This window comes from Grammomys surdaster, unplaced genomic scaffold (genome assembly GCF_004785775.1).
Source record: "Grammomys surdaster isolate TR1022 unplaced genomic scaffold, NIH_TR_1.0 133, whole genome shotgun sequence".
NCBI lineage: Eukaryota > Metazoa > Chordata > Mammalia > Rodentia > Muridae > Grammomys > Grammomys surdaster.
The window spans coordinates 1,556,660-1,573,326 of NW_021604591.1; the positions used below are offsets into that span (position 1 = coordinate 1,556,660).

Genomic DNA, 16,667 nt, shown 5'->3' on the forward strand with positions numbered 1-16,667 from the left:
TCTATGCCGGGATCCCGTGAGCTGAGCATGGTGGAACACATTAAACCACATGTGCTGGAGGTAGAGGCTCCAGGAGGATCATGAGTTCAGGGCCATTGCCAGCTACATAATGAGTTTGAGGCCATGCTGGACTACAGAATATCCTGGCTCAAGAATAAATTAATTGGGGGTTGGAGAGGTGGTTCAGTGGTTAGAACACTGGCTGCCCTCTCAGAGGACTTGATTCATTTCCCAGATCCCACATGGGGTAGCTCACATCTGCCTATTAACTCCAGCTCCGGGGAAATCTGACATCTTCTGACCTCCACAGGCCTGGACACATGTGGCATTTACTTACACACATAACATACTTATATATTAATAAGTAAAAATAAATCTTTAAAAATTTAAAATTAAAAGAAAGCATGGAGCTTAAACTACTAGAGCTTCTCATTCTTATTTCTCTTTCTTTTTCAGCTCTGGAGTGCACAGAAAATCAAACAGGTAATTTAGTCTGGGTTCTTCTCGTCTCCTTCTCTGTGCTTTCCTGGACTCCTCCTCTCCCTGACCCAGGCATCTAGTAGAAGCCCTCGTCCCATGGCTATTGGGTGTCCAGCCTCTCCCTACCCCATCCTTCCTCCTAGCACCCTAGGCCCTGAACATCCAAAGGCTGAGGTTCTGGCCTGACTGGCCTCACCCCAGGAACTCTGGAAGTTCCAAGAAAAGACTGGGTTCTGTCCACCAGGTCTGGTTCTGTGCCTGTTATGTGTCAGCCAAGGGTAAAGTGGGCACAGTCTTGGCTTTCTTGGGGATGGAGGCTGTGTGAGGAGGAGGATGCCAACCATGGCCAAGTGTTCAGAGGCAACACAGAGCCCCTGGAGAGAGGGTCTTCTTGGGGCAGCTGTCCTATCCCTTATCCTTAATGCTTCTGCTTGTCTTCCTGCTCTCTTCTCCTACGACCAGGCTATCCTACACCCGGACACCAACGAGAAGATCTTCATGCCTTTCAGAATGTCAGGTGAGCTCCCAAGACCCTCCTGGCTTTGCCCAGCTGGAGGTGCTGGCTGCGACAGAGCTAGGGGTGGCCACGTTTTAGACATTATATGAATTTTCCTGGGAAGACATGAAAAAACATGTACTCATCCCAGAAAGGGTACTGATGGCATCCCAAAGAAATAGTCCACTCAAATCTCTTGGTGAGCCATCAGGTTTGTTAGACTTAAAGGAGCATCCCAACATAGGGAGCAACTCATGACAGCTGCATCCCTGGCACTTCTTACCAGCTTTGCAGGCAGTGCCACCTGAAGAGTCTCGGTGAGTGCCTACTGTTTCTGTAGCCTCGGAGAGGGTCTTGGGTATTGTGTAACTTTCTGAGCACCCTGAGCCTTGTTTCAAATACCTCCATACTATGAACCCCACTTCCTCCAGAAGTGAATATTTCAATTTGGAGGCAGCCCGGCACCAGAGAAGGACGTGGCCTCTCACACATACAGCCACACTCTGCTATGCCCCACGTGTTTACGTTAGCTCAACCGTGTTAGATCAGGCACACACTCGTCTCTCTTTTCCACCTGTGGTTGGGGTAGAGCTGTGACCTGCATTGGGTCCTGGCCTCCACCAGGTCACAAAACCCTCTCTAATAGCCTCATGCCACTGGCTGTGGGAAGCCCTGGCTTCTATAACTCCTATCTGACCATTTGTGACACATTCTTTCTCCCTGTCCTAAGCCATAGCATCTAGACTGACTCGCTGTCCTTTGATCTTGTTGTTAACTAGCCTTTCTTTCTGGGCAGACATGTGCAGTGTGTGCTCACAACTGTTGTGTGCATAGACAAGGCAGGGTTCTTGTTCTGTGGAGCCTATGTGCACAGGGGTCTTGAGATTCTCCACCCAGGAAGTCCTATCTGGTAGCCCCCTAGAGGGCTACTTTGTGTGTTTCACACTTGGGGCTCAGGGTACATTTGCTCAGGCTGAGATAGGGGCCCTTTCCCTGTCTCTGAGAGGATATGGATTTTGCCCCAAGTCACTACAGAGGGGTGTGTCCACACCAGAGCGCTGCCGTCTCTTCGTAGACATTTTCACCCACTGCGATTCATGAGAATGCAGTGAAGGGCTGCTGTTTGCTACCTTGGAAAGGCCTCTACCTGGCTGGGAACGGAGACCCCAGTCAGCTGAGAATGCCCTACCTCAGAGAGCCTGACCTCCTAGAGACTCAGCCAAGACATGGCTGTGTGATACCATTTTGTGAATTGTCAGCAGCCCTGGCTTTGCTGTAAAGGGCTTAGGTAGCAAAGGCTCTGAACACATAGGACCTAACGTTAGAGCTGTCCACATCCCTCTCCTGGCATAGCAGGCTCACACCCCAGCCTGCCTTCTTTTATAATTCTGGACCTTTCTGTAGCAGGCATTCCTTTCAGACCCCGTATTCTAACCCCCCAGACTTGGCCCTGTCCCCAGAGGGAGGCGCAGGAGAGCTGTGGCATCAGCTCACAGAGCTGTGTTTGCACAGGATGTGAACCTGGGTTCTCCATACAACTCAAATGAATATGGCTCCTGGGGCCTGCCCATCAGTTGACTGTCTAGCATAAGTCAGAGGCTAAGGGATAGGAGGCTGCCCACTGATGGCAGTGTGGAAGCCTCGCACACAGGGCAGGACCTGGCTGAACCTTACCCAGCGCTCTACTGTTCTCTGAGGCTGGCCAGCGAGAACATTAGAGCTTTTAAATGCTCTGGCATCTAACATATGCCCATCTCAAGCAGACAGGGAATTCCTGGCCCAGGAATGCCTGTGAGGTGGAAAGGTTTTCTGTTTGTTTGTTTGTTTTTAAGGCTAAGGAAGGAAGACACTCAGGGTTCCTTGGGAGATAAAATCATAGAGATTGAGGGTTGGGAGAAGTTGAGTATTGTGTCTCAGAGAGGAAGTGGTTCAGAGGACCACTGGTGACCAGCAGCAGGCCAGCCTCTGGATTCTGGAGGGAGCTGGAGTTGTCTGGCAGCTGGGGAACAGAGAGGGGTTGGGAGTCAGGGGGACAGTGAGTCCTCTGCTTTGGGGAGTGCTGAGTCAAGGGAAGACTGTGGTGTCTCTCTATGATTGTGTTGGGCTTCTTCACCAGAGCCATGGGTCAGAGCAAGCCCCAGAAGCTTCTGGGTATTTCATGAGACCCAGAAGATTCATGGGGCCTGACTCTTTCTCTCCTCACCCACAGGTTACATTCCTTTCGGGACGCCAATTGTAAGTCTTCCCTGCAAAGGGTTTTCTTTTCCATAACGAAACTTCAAATGTCTAACGGCATCATTGTTCATAAATACTCGGCAGAGGATCTAGTTAACTGTCCTGGTGGGCACTGCTGGGGGAAAGGGCATGCACATCCTTTCTGTCAGCGAGCTCTGCACCAAAGGAGTCTGACTCCCCCCCCCCCCCCCGGGGGGGCAGGGAAGCTCCTTAGACCCTCATCTTGGAGGCTGGGAGCTTTCCAAAGAAGCCGGAGAAGTGGGAAGACAAGGGCACCTTGTGGAAATTGAAGTTGCAAATTAATTCAGACAGGGTTTCTGTGTTCTTTTTGTTTGGTTTTGGAGTTGGGTTTAGCCCTGCTCATGATTTCTTTCCTGTGTTAAGTATTCTGTGTTATGAATATGGATTAAGTCTGAAAAACAGTGTTGAATGAGAAAATAGTAGCACAGTAGTAATACTCGCTGATGTCATTTATATCATGTTTAAAAATGTGCAAAGTGATAGTATATATAGTGTCCGGGTGTATGCTCTGTGTATCTGTGCAAGCAGCCCTGGGAGTGACAAGCAGGATTCACTCACTGCACCTTCCGCTTCGGGTGGAGAAGGGGTGGAACCCAGTTCCTGGTGGTTCTTACACAGAAGGCAACATTCCCACAATCCTTTGAGGAAGTGAAAAGCACAAACAACGGAGTGCTTGTCGAGTTACCCTCTAGACATCTTCATGTGCTTAAAAGACTTCATCTTATGCATTTGCACTTTTAACTTTGAAAGTTGTTTGTTCTTATGCTCATGGTCAAACTTACAGCCCTGTGCATACAGCTTCTTTACTGTTGAGCCGAATTCAAAGTCATTGGGGGCTTTTGCTTTGTTTTGGTTTGATTTATTGAGATACTTTCTCTGTGTGGTTCTGATCCTCCTTCCTGATCCTCCTGCCTCAGCCTCCCAAGTGCTGAGATTACAGGTGTATACCATTACACTTGGCTTAAAATAAATGATCTATGTATCTATTCTTGTTTTTTTGAGATAGGGTCCTATGTACCCCAGGCTAACCTTGATATGCAGTTGAGGTCAACTTTGAACATGTGATTCTCCTTGCCTCCACCTCCTGAGTCCAGGGATTACAAATGTGCACCGCTGTATCGCCTTCTGTGACTCTCCAGATGGAATGCAGGGCCCTTGCACGCCAGTGCTTGCCACCCAGGCTGTATTCCTACACTTCTGAGCTTGGCTTTCAACTTTTTTTTTCTGGCTAGTTAATTTATACTTTGTGGTTTTTCCATGGCTTATATTAGAGCAATTGTTTTTGCTGGTTCATAGTTGGTCCTTTGGAAAGAAACCCTCCTAATTCTGGTGATGACCACACACGCACAATTTTATAGCACAGACATGTTGCATTCTCTATATAAGCATCATCAATATCAAGAATCAAATAGTAAATATGAATCCCCACCCCAGGAAGAGGTTTAGCATACCATTTGTTTGCTCTGGTCTTTTGTTCATTTTCTGAATAAGGGTTATTACAGGTGCTCAGGGGCTCATCAGCAGAGACTCCCAGGAAAGGGAGTCTTTTAAGATTGTGTTCCCCCAACAATTGCTTCACAACAGACCCTGAAAAAGGTTGGGGACACAAATGTGGAAAAGACAAACTGTGTTCTTGAGGACTTTTGTCTGACGCGGTGGAGTGAGGAGCCTGGGTTCAGGACTGTGAACAGAGAGAGACCAAGAATTCTATCCACATTTTGAGGCATTGTCTTTATATTGAGATGATTCGACTATGTAGCTCAGGTTGGCCTCAAACTCCTAGTCTTTCTGTGTCAGCCTCCCAAGGGCTGAGAATATGGCTCTTGTCACCAAGGCTGGCTCTTCCTCTAACCTTTACCTCTATACACCTGCCAATTTTTGGAGTTGATTTGAACTCTTTTCTGTCTCAAATGCCTTGACTGTTTGGCTTTGTGTTTGGCTAATGCTCTTTTGAGTAGCATTTGAACCATCCACTGTCTGCATTTGCTTTGCAGGCAATGTCTTTTCCCCTTTCAGGCATAAACAATGTATTTGGCTAAAATGTGTTTTCTTTTGTAAGTAAATTTTTTTCTGTTTCTTTGGGAATCATTTGATATTTTTTTTCTTATCTTTGGAGTTCAAAAATATCTCTGGGATTAAAGGGAAAAAGATGTATATTTTATACAAGAAATATATGAATATATTCTTTGGGATTCAAAAATACCACCAAGAGAGTTTTTTTTTATAAAGAATATTTTAATGCTGGGCACATGCCTGTAATCCCAGCGTTTTGGAGATGGGGATAGAAGGATCTAAATTTTAGGGCCAGCTTCAGCTACACAGAGTTCCAAGCTCTAAGATACCTGAGCCTTTGACTAAGAATTATTAAAATTTAGAAATAAAATATTTATATAATCAATACATGAATGTCGTCTTAGCTTTGAATTCAAACAACACAAACAGAAGCACAGAACCTTAGGGCATGCTCCAGGTCAATATAGTGAGACCATATCTCAAAAAAAAAAAAGGAAATAGAAGAAGGAAAAAGGAAAGGAAGGAAGGAAGGAAAGGAGGAAGAAAGAAAGAAACAAAGAAAAAGAGAAAGGTTTCAGTTGGTAGAGTGCCCATCATAGTAGCCCAGGTTGACCAGGTAGCTGAAGATGACCTTGACATCAGAGGGATGCATTGCCACACATGTGTTTGTTTCTGGGGATGCAATCAAGGCTTTGTGTATTCGAGCCAAATACTCTACTAACTGAGCTATATTTCTGGCCTGGTATTCTTTAAGCAAGTATTTTTATTACTTTTTTTGTGGGGGATGTGTGTACACACCATGGTACACAGTTGCAGTAATTTCTCTCCTTCCATCAGTAGGTTCTAAAGCTCCAGCTTAGCCCTGGGTCCTGGCAGCAAGCACCTTTACCCACTGAGCCACGCTTCTAAGGCCCCAGCCTGCTTTTTTACCTTTTGTCTTGATTGTTATACTTTCTTTCTAACAAAAGTATTTAAGCTGTGTTTGCCTTTAGACAGTACCAGTATTGTGTATTTTCTTGTATAATGTAACCCTCTGTTATTGTTTTCAAATAAGTTGGAAATTATAATTTTGAATCCTCCTTAGTTGAGATTTTAAAAAATGTTTCTTTTTAATTGTGTGTGTGTGTGTGTGTGTATGCACGCACATGTGTCTGGGTGGCCACAGAGGCCAGAGTGTCAAAGGTATCACAGGTGATTGTGAGCCACCTAATGTGATGCTGGGAACTGAACTTGGCTCCTCTGCAAGAGTCATGTGTGCTCTTAACCTCTGACCATATCTCCAGCACTAGGAGTTATCTTATTTTTAATTATATGTTTTTGCGTATAGGTTTGCACATGTGTGTGTAGGTATGTGCAGATGACAGAAGAGGGCATGGGTTCCCCAGAGCTGGAGTTACAGGAGTCTGTGAGCTTCCTGATGGGAGTTCTGAGAACCAAACTTAGTTCCTCTGCAGGGGCAGCACCTGCCCTCAACTGCTGAGCCCTCTCCAGCTCCTACTGAGATTAAGTGATTCCTTTTTGAACACTATTAATTTATTGTTATTATTATAGCTTAACCTTATTTTCAGAGAGCATGACCTCTGCAATTCTGTCATTTAAAATTTATTGTGCCTGTGGGTTTTTTTTTGCCATTGTGGCATAACTGTTATCAGTTATATGTGGGATCATCTGCATATTGTAGAAAATTCAGAGTAATCTTGGCTTAAACTACGGCATTTTCTCTTGAATGTCAAAGAAGTTTGGATGTGGCTAGAACTGCCCAAAGCCATCAGGAACTGGTCTCATATTGTCACCATTCCTTGTCAGTGATTGTTTCTATTGTCCGTGTCACCTCACAGCTCCCTTGATAGCTGCTGGAATCCAGGCATATGCACATTTCAGAGAGGTGAAAGAGGGAAGAGTGAAATATCTCCCAACTAAGTCATCTGTTTCCAAGGAGTCTTCTTGGGAGTCCCATACAACAGTGGCATTCAGTGAGGAATTAAACTGTTATATAGTTGACTCTCAATCATGCAGAAATTTATTTTTATGAATGAGAAAGAATGGTAGAATAGTTAATAGGTAGGCATATGAGAGTCTTCCAGAGTCAGTCTTATGTTTGCACACATGTCTCAGTGTGTGCGTGCATAGGAGTGTGTATGTGCAGGTCAGAGGTCAGCCTCAAGTGTTGCTCCTCGGGTGCGACCCATCTCATTTTTGACACAGGGTCCCTCACTAGCCAGGTCCTCAACAAGCAAGCTAGGCTGGCTAATGAGCTCCAAGAATCCTCTTGTTTCCAGTTCCCCTGTGCTGAGATAAGCATGTGTCACACTGTACCCCCAAACCCACTTCTTTTTAAAGTGGGTTCTATTGGGATTGAACCCAGGTCCTCAGGCTCGTAAGGCAAGCACTTCATTGACTGAGCCATCTCTTCAGCTCTGATATAATAATTTTTATAAACATTTACATCAATACATCATTTGGCAATATTATCACACCAGAGACCTGAGCTGGTCACTCACAGGTGGATACAGGCTCATGACCCACTGAGTGACTAGGTGGATTTTTAGCAGTGTCAGTGACTGCTCTCAGCCAGAACAAATCAACAAAGTTAAGAGTGTAGCTCTGTTTTGTTGTGGTGGTTTTGTATGTTTTGAGACAGGGTTTAATCATAGAGTGCTACCAAGGTGCTCTGCTCACACCCCAGACAAACCCGTCGTTGCAGGAAACTGCAACCCTGTTGGTGTCCAGGCTTGGGATGCTGACCTCCTTTCTGTGCACTGTGAAAGCAGATGTGCAGAATGGCCCAGTCCTTAGGGCCCGTGAAAAAGAACCCCTGAGTTAGCATATACAGTGTGGAGACAACACACCTCAGAGCAGCAGCAAGGTCTCCACAGAAGCAAAACAGGCAGCATGTTGAGACATGATGTCCCAGTAGACGGTTCAGCAGCTGACCTGCTTCTGAGCCCCAGGGAGCCCTGTCCCAAGATTGAGAGCAGTGAGTCAGAGGTGAATCTCCAGTTGAGCCTGTGGGTATGGTGAAACTAAGGCCATCCATCCCTGTGCTTGAACATGGCAGGCAACGTGGCAGTTAATAGGTCCCGCTCTGGCCACCTCCAGATTAAAACCTCACCTTATATGGAAGGAACATGACTTCTCCAGCACTCACAGCCTGGCTCCCCTCAGCCGCAGTAGCTCCTCTAATGTCCTGCTGTTCCCTGACATCCCTTGAACATTCCTTCGTTACTGGTCCTATAGGGGCTGGAAGGTTCCAGTCCACACCTTCATGAAGCCCCTGGTCAGAGTGAGTAAGAAATATACTCGTGTAGAAGCCACTGAAAACGCTTACCGAAATAGAAACGAGAGTGCCAGCGAATGTGCTAGGAACTGGGCCCCTGAGTGATGAAGGGAAGGGGCGAGGAAAGCTGGCAGGTGCCTCAACTGAGAAGTTTCTAGATGTCACATCCAAGCAGCCTCCTGCCTGCATGAGCATCCCTGCTCGACCTCATACCCTCCTGCTTACCCTGAGAGTAACCTCATTCCTACCCCAGGGCTCGGAGGGACGAGCTGGTTCTCACAGGCACCGGTGCCAGTTTAGTCAGCAGATTTCACAGATCCACTGGCACCCGTGTCGGGGCTTATTTTAAGCTTAACATTTAAAGATGGGAACTTTCCCCCACTTTCGTGTGTGGCAAAAAGATCCCAATTTATACAGAAGCACGGATGCTAAGACGGAGTGTCCAGGCCACTTCTGCGGCTGCTGCGGCCCAGTCTCCATCCTTTCAGGGTCCTCCAAGAAGCCCCCACCATGGGGATGTTCTCTACAGTCCCTTCTTCCCTTTTCCTTAGCTTCCCACTGTAGAATGGCACACTGTCCTTCCCATGCAGCAGAAGGGGCAGGGCTCCCTGCCCTGGAGTCTGTTCAACTCATCTGCCTGTGCCCTGCATGCCTTACACGCCAGGAGCTCAGTGCCTCATGGACCTATGTTCCCTGGGTACATTGTACCTCCCTTCTCAGCTCTGCACTCCCATCCAGTCTGGAAGTTTCAAATCTCAGAAGGATGAAGGATGCAGACCATGAGCCCCTAGTCAGTGGATCTAATGCCCTTTTGTTTGGTTGAAAAATCTCTGATGTAACTAAGCCTATTCTAAGCTCACTAAGAAACTGAGGACCCTTGAACTTCTGATTCTCCTGCTCCACCTCCCAAGTGCTTGGATTACAGGTGTGCATCGACACACAGGGTTCATGCAGTGCCACACATGGAACCCAGAGCTTCGTGCATGTTAGACAAGCACTATACCCATTAAGCTACCTTCCTGGCCAGATTCTAACTTTCTTGTGACATTAGAGGCTTGGGTTACACAATCTGAGTTTTTTCTTATTGTTCTGGATACTCCCATAGGTATAGAAACCCTAAGACTCAGAAGGCATTCATGAGGTCACTGAATCACCACTGTATGGGAGAGGTAAAGTGTTTACTTTCTGTCAGGGTTTGTCCACGTCCCAGGGCTTTACTGACATGCTGAGTCCTCGTTAATGCAAGCTGCTTTCTCCTGTCCCCTAATCTTCATTCCAACTCCTCACTGCCCACCTCCAGTGTCACCAAATAACAATCATCTTGGCCCCATCTATACCATGCAAGAGTTGCCAGTCCAGTTAAAGCTAGACCCCATCAACCAAGTTTAGTCTTGACAAAAGCTACTTCTGGAGATGCCTGCAGCCTTTAAACCCATGGGTTGTGACACCTTTGGAGATCAAAGAACCCTTTCACAGGGGTTGCCTTAAGTGCATTGGAAAACACAGATATTTACATTATGATTCATAACAGTAGCAAAATTACAGCAGTTAGGAAGTAGCAATGAAAATAATTTTATGGTTGGGGGGTCACTGCAACCTGAGGAACTGTATGAGAGGGTGGCAGCATCAGGAAGGTTGAGAACCACTGCTGTATATCAGGTGACACCTGATCCACCAAAGCGTTACTTTTCAGATCAGTAGCCATATAAGTCAGAAGGTGGAGGCAAAGCACAAGGAAAAAAAACTAGTAAATTGTTGGGTGCCCCAGCTATGGCAGGTCTGTGAGAGACAACTGTTGAAGATGTGGTGGTGACATGGGGGTGGTAAAGAAGGGAAGGTCTCAAAAGTACTCCACTTGTGAGGGTTGTTAATGCCCTCTGGCTGCTCACCTCCAAGGCTGAGGGCAGTTCTGGGGAACTAGACCGTGTGCAAACGTGGAGCCAGCTGAGGTGACGTAAGGAGGAAGGAGAGGGTGATGGGAACCTGCAAAGGAACTGAATCTCAACCAGATCGGAGAGCAGAGTATTGGGATGGGTGCTGAGCTAAGTAGCAGCGGGGAGGAGGGTTGAGGATAGTTATTCCTATCATTTTCTCATCATTTGGGATAATTTGGTGGTACCCTGTGGTGAAGCTCAAAAATGTGTCACACCTCCCAAATAGATTTGTGTGTGTGTGTGTGTGTGTGTGTGTACACATGCATGTGCTGATGTACAGACGTGTTCAGAGGCCAGAGGTCGACATTAGATGTCTTCCTTGTTTTCCACCTGAGACTTTCTCTGAACCTGGAGCTCACCAATTGTCTAGACTGGCTGGCCATCGAGCCCCCTAGACTCCTCCTGTCTCCTCCTCAACGATGGGATGACAAACACAAGCTGATGTATCTGACATTTATTTAGTGCTGGGGGTCAGGGGTCAAACTCAGGTCCCCATGCTTGTACAGTGAGCCATTTACTAACAGAGTCATCTCCCTAGTGCCCCCCCTTAGATTTGTTTATTCTTATGTTTATGTCTATGTTTTACCTGCATGCCTATGCATGCATTACCTATGGAAGTCCAAAGAGGGCGTCAGATCCCTTATAACTGGAGTTACAGGCAGTTGTGAGCCATCATGTAGGTTCTGGGAATTAAAGGCAGGTCTTCTGCAAGGACAAGTGTGTTTAACCACTGAGATATCTCTCTAGCCCCCTACACACACACACACACACACACACACACACACACACACACACGTATACATATGTGTATGTATATATAGTATATATGTACACACATATATATACATACATGTATGTATGTATGTATATATGTATGTATGTATATGTTATGAGCACTATACAAAGTCCTCATCTGAGAGTGATGTGGGGAAGAGCAAGGCTTAGGGACTGCTCAGGTCCCCCCACCCAGGCCAGTTATTGGTGCCTTATGTGGCCTGTGCTCTCCTCCACCCCCGACTTCAGCAGCTCAGGTAATACTGCTGGCCAGAAGACTGGGATGTTCAAGGTGTTGTTTTCACAGATTAGGACTCGTTTGGGCCCAGGAGATGGCTCACTGGCTAACAGCCAGCACTGTCTGCTTGTCCAGCGAACCTGAGTTCAGTTTCCATCACCCACACTGGTCAGCTCACAACTGCCTTTAACTCAGTCTCCAGGGGATCCAAAGTCTTTATGTCTAGCCTCTGTGGGCACCTGCACTCATGTGCACATACCCACACACATATAAATAAATACAAATGCAAATAAGTTTAAAAAAATAACTTGTCAGCCAGGCGGCGGTGGTGCATGCCTTTAATCCCAGTACTTGGGAGGCAGAAGGCAGGTGGATCTTTCTAAGTTCAAGGCCAGCTTGGTCTATATAGTAAGTTCCAAGATAGCTAGGGCTGCACAGAGAAACCCTGTCTTGAAAAACCAAACCAAACAACAACAAAAAAAGCAACCAACTAAACAAAAAAACTCAGAAAAACATTACCTGTCTACAGCAGTTAGGACACTGAAGGAGAGGTGGAATAAAGGTGTGAGTTCTCTTTTGAACCATCTTCCAGGTGGGAGCTACTGCATGGAATACAGTCTCTCCTCTGTCCTTAGAGCAACACAAATGGTCCCTGTCAGCACCAGAGCCCAGGTGGGTGGGGTGCTGAGCAGAGTTGCTTGGGAGACAACAGCATGAGTGAAGATGGAGATGCAGGGGTACTCACCACAGTACCAGCACAGAGCCCTTTGTGAAGGCTGCAGTGGTGCCATGGCCCAGACATCAACATTCCGCACACATTCTTAGGAACTCATAGTTAGCTGGGGTCAACCTCTGGGGAAACTTCTGATCCTTGTTGTGTATCTGTGGTCAGCTGAGTCTGGCTGACCCCTGCTCCTTTCAGCCTCTAGAGGCTTGTATATGCATGTGCACACACGTGAATACATACACGAATGCATACATACTCACACAAAGATTTATGTTTTAAGATGATGCTCAATTGTAAGGTGCAGGCTGTGGGGCTCAAAGAAAGGGTGTGTGTATGCGCGCGCGCATGTGCATGTGCGCGTGTACATGTGCGTGCACATACACATGTTCATGTGCGTGTGCGTGTGGGTGTGTGTGTGTGTGCAGGCAAGACTGAAAGAGAAACCAGACTGGAGGAGAGATGACACTACTACCTGACATCCTGGCACATGTGCCAGACACTGCGCCAGATCCTGTCTGTCCCGCCCTAGGAGATGTGGCTCCTGAGAGATGCCAGGCGGTCCTTTATTTAACAGGTGAAGACAGAGGGCAAGAACTCGAGGAACTTAGCCTGTGTCGGTCTTGGCCCCAGAGTCTGATGACCACTAGGTCCACAGCAGGACACATGATGGGAGGTACAGAAAGGTGTGCAGAGAGGACAGCCACCAGAGGGCTGGAGCTGCAGAGGGGACTCCAGCCACTGCATGAACTATAAATGCAAAGATGGGATGTGTGATTTGGCCAAGGTCCTACGGCGCGGGAGGGTGGGGGCGGGAAGCAAGCCTGGCTGTTGGCTTCCATTTCCTCCACTTCCATTTTCCCTGGTCCCCATGCATTCTGGGCACTCTCCACCATGTGTGGCCATGCCTGCCGCGCTTCCCTCTTAGAAGAGGTGTGATCCACTGGCATCAGCCGGGTGGACTGGCTCCCTCTCTCCATCTCTTCCTTCCCTTCCCCTGCCGTGTTCTGGAAAGGGCAGCAGGAGGGAATGTGGGCAGGTTGCACTAGAGATATACATCTGAGAGCTGAAGGGAACATTTATTTTTAATGTAGACTGAAAAAGAAAAGGAAGTTATAAAACGCCTGCTCCTGCTCCTGGGACTATACAGATGGTGCAGTGCTTTGCCTAATAGGGAACGAGGCTGGCACCATGTGCTCTAGGCCCCGCCTGGCCACAGGGACCCAGGGAGCTCTTTGGTGTCCATGGTCTCCAATCTTCACCTTCTCTAGATTGTCTTTTGTCAATTCTGGGACATTCTTCTCAGTCAGGCCAGCGGTTCTGTTGTCCTGCTGCCTCAGCTGCCCAGCCCCTGTCACACATGCACAAACACACGCAGGCATGCATGCAGTCATGCACACATGTCTCCCTTAGCAGAAGTTGACTTCTATTTGCCAGTAGTCAAGCCTGGCTTTCCGAAAGCCCTGTTTGAAGGTTAGAGTCCATCAGCCTTACTCACTTCCAAGCACCTCTTTGACCTGCCTAGCTTTTCCTGTCTTATCTGGTCTTTGTGTTTTGTGGTTAGGAGGTGTTTTGGTTAATTTTCTTTTTGTTGTGACAAAACTTCTGTATAGATATAATTTAAGTAAGGAAGGATTTATTTTGGCTTATAGTTTGAGATAACTGTCCCTCACAGTGAGAGGTCACAGCAGCTGGAATGGAAGTGGCCACGTTACACCCACTTCTGGGGAAGCACCCACATGCAGGTACTCAGCTAGCTCCCCACTTTTTTTTTTCTTTTTTTTTTTATTGGATGATTTATTTACATTTCCTATGTTGTCCCCTTATCCCATCCCCCACCACCCCCTCGGAACCCCCAATCCCCTCGCCCCTCCTCCTTCTTCTCTGTGGATGTAACCTCTATCTACATCCCCCCACTCCCACCTCCCCACCCTCAAAATTCCCACCCCCTGGGGCATCCAGCCTTCATGAGGTCAAGGTTCTCTTCTTCCACCTATGCCCAGCAGGGCCCTCCACTTTTACATATTCAGCTGAAGCCCTGGATCCCCCCCTAAGTGCTCCCAGGCTGGTGGTTTAGACCCTGAGCTCCCCACTTTTTATTCACTTCAGGACTCCAGCTAATGAGACAGGGCCGCCTACATCCAGAGTGGGTCTTCCCACCTCAGTTAAACCTTTGTGGAATCTATCATGAAACACCCTGAGGTGTGTGTCATCCTAAATTCCATCAGTCAAGTTGACATGAAGATTAACCATCACAGATACCATTTAAGCCCACTCCCCACCCCTGCTGTTGCCAGAAGCCTTAGAGCACACTCTATCTACTATGCCCCACCCACTGGCGAGAGTGGTAACTGAACCCCCTCTTCCTTTGTGCTCATTGAGATAGGCTGGAGGAGTACCCTAAAATCAGAACCAGAGTGCCAAGCTGGAGATTGAGAGACTGACTCTTGAATGTACTAGAAAGACCTGGATAGATTCCCTGCACATCTTAAGCCTCAGCCAAATAAGAAGGCCGTCTCTATTTTATAGGGTCTTCATTATTGTAAGGATTATAGTAAGTGTCACATGCTTGTCAAGGTCACCCAACAAGATGATGAAAAGCATGGAGAAGTTTCAGTATTTGAGGCACTGCCATGGACACCAGGTCTGTGTTATGGCAGGCAGCAAGGGTCATCCAATGCAGTCAGACTCTTGCTAGTCAGAGTCATGTGCATTGGGAGTATGTCTGACATAGCCTAGGTGCTAGTTTATTTAGGGGTCTGGATTGTTCTAGAAAAGATTCTGTGTCATTTTTTAAAAAAGGCATACTATGGAATAAAATGATACCCAAAGAAGGTTAGCAAAAGGAAGATGGTGGGGCTATGGGTGGGCACAGAGCATGAGCAGTGTGGGTCTGTACCCATGAGAGCTGCGGGCAGAGGGAGCTAGCCAGAGCTTCTTTTCTTTTATTTATTTACTTATTTATTCTTCTTGTTATTAGTGTGTGTGTATGTGTGTGTGTGTGTGTGTGTGCATGTGTGCATGCACATGCATAACACCATGTATGTGTGGAGATCTGAGGACAACTTTGAGGAGTCAGATAGTGGCTTCTAGGAATGGAAGTCAGGTTGTCAGGCTTGGATGGCTAACACTTTACCCATTGAGCCATTGTATTGACCCTGGCCTAGGCCTCTTAAGGGCCAGACACAGGTAAATGACCCCCTGTCAGCAAGACAATGCAAACCAGCTGCTCAGACATGAAATCTCTGACTTAGAAATCAGGAAGTATTTCTGAGGTAATTCAGTGACCATCCTGGACAGCAGGAGCCTGGTGATGCATAGAGTCCCAAGTAATGGTGTCTGAGGACATTCTTGGTGGCTTAAGCACTATCCAGAAAGTTGGGATTTGGGGGTGGGGATATATTGTATAATTTACAATATGATGTAAAACCACGGGAGTGGGGGTGGGCAGGATGCGTGACCTGAACACTTGCAAATGGTCAGTACGAATTGCCCCAGTGTTTAAGAGGCAGCATTCATGTGCTTGTGTGTAAATATGTGACACCCCCTCCCTTCCCTCAGTCACTCTAAGTTCAGCTTCTCTTTGCTCTGGTCAGAGCTTCAAGAAGGAAAAGTGCTTGGGTCCCTTGGGATCCTATACTATATAGGCACCTCAGAGCGGACGGAGTTACCTCTCCAGACAATTGGAACCTGAGAATAGAATAGACTTTTAAACTCAGCTGGGGAGAGTGTAGATGGCTAAATCTGCAAATGACTACTACACAAGCATGAGGACCAAAGTTTGAATCCCCAGAACCCATGGAAAAACCCAGGCACAGTGGTGTGTGTCTATAACCCTGCCATGGTGGAGGAGGAGTGTGGAGACAGGTGGACCCCTTAAGTATGTTGGCCAGCCAGAGCTTCAGTCTCAGTGAGAGCCTGTCTCAAAGCATAAAGGCAGCAGGGCTAGAGAGATGGCCCAGTAGTTAAGCACACTGGCTGCTCTTACAGAGGACTTGGGTTAGGTTCCCACCACATGGCAACTCACAACCATCTGTAACTCCAGTCCCAGAGATCCAACAACCTTTTCTGTATCCCTAGATACTGAACATAAGTGATGTACAGACATACGTATAGGGAAAACACCAGTACGTATACATTGAAAATAAGTAATGGATATAGAAGGAGGGTGATTGATGAATGCATTCTACAATCTCCCTCTGCTCTCCACATGCATACACACACATGTGTATGCAAATATTGTCCCATACACACACTCAGACACAACATACACTGGGGTGGGGGCATGTGGAACTGAGCTAGGACCTTCAGGGTAAATCCTTCTTCTTATAGGATGGAAAAGTCCAACTCCAGAAGGAATCAAGAATTCAAGAGCACAAGGCTACAGCTGCAGTTGAGGCCCCAGGTCTCCTTACTGGACAATCCTCATTGCCCTAAGTGACCACTGCACAAAAGAATCAGTAGACACTTCATTC

General features: G+C 47.1%; 1 protein-coding gene across 6 annotated transcripts in view; it reads left to right on the plus strand.

Annotated features, from left to right (window-relative positions):
* Sfxn5 (sideroflexin 5) overlaps window positions 1-16,667 on the plus strand; it is a 123,597-nt gene that overhangs the window by 41,706 nt on the left and 65,224 nt on the right. For 3 of the 6 annotated variants that reach the window (XM_028762307.1, XM_028762309.1, XM_028762310.1), the window contains 3 exons: window positions 457-483; window positions 943-997; window positions 3,186-3,211. In XM_028762307.1, coding sequence (XP_028618140.1) covers window positions 457-483; window positions 943-997; window positions 3,186-3,211 — 108 coding nt within the window. The remainder of the gene's footprint in view (window positions 1-456; window positions 484-942; window positions 998-3,185; window positions 3,212-16,667) is intronic. The other 3 variants (XM_028762308.1, XM_028762311.1, XM_028762312.1) reach the window with 1 other exon arrangement.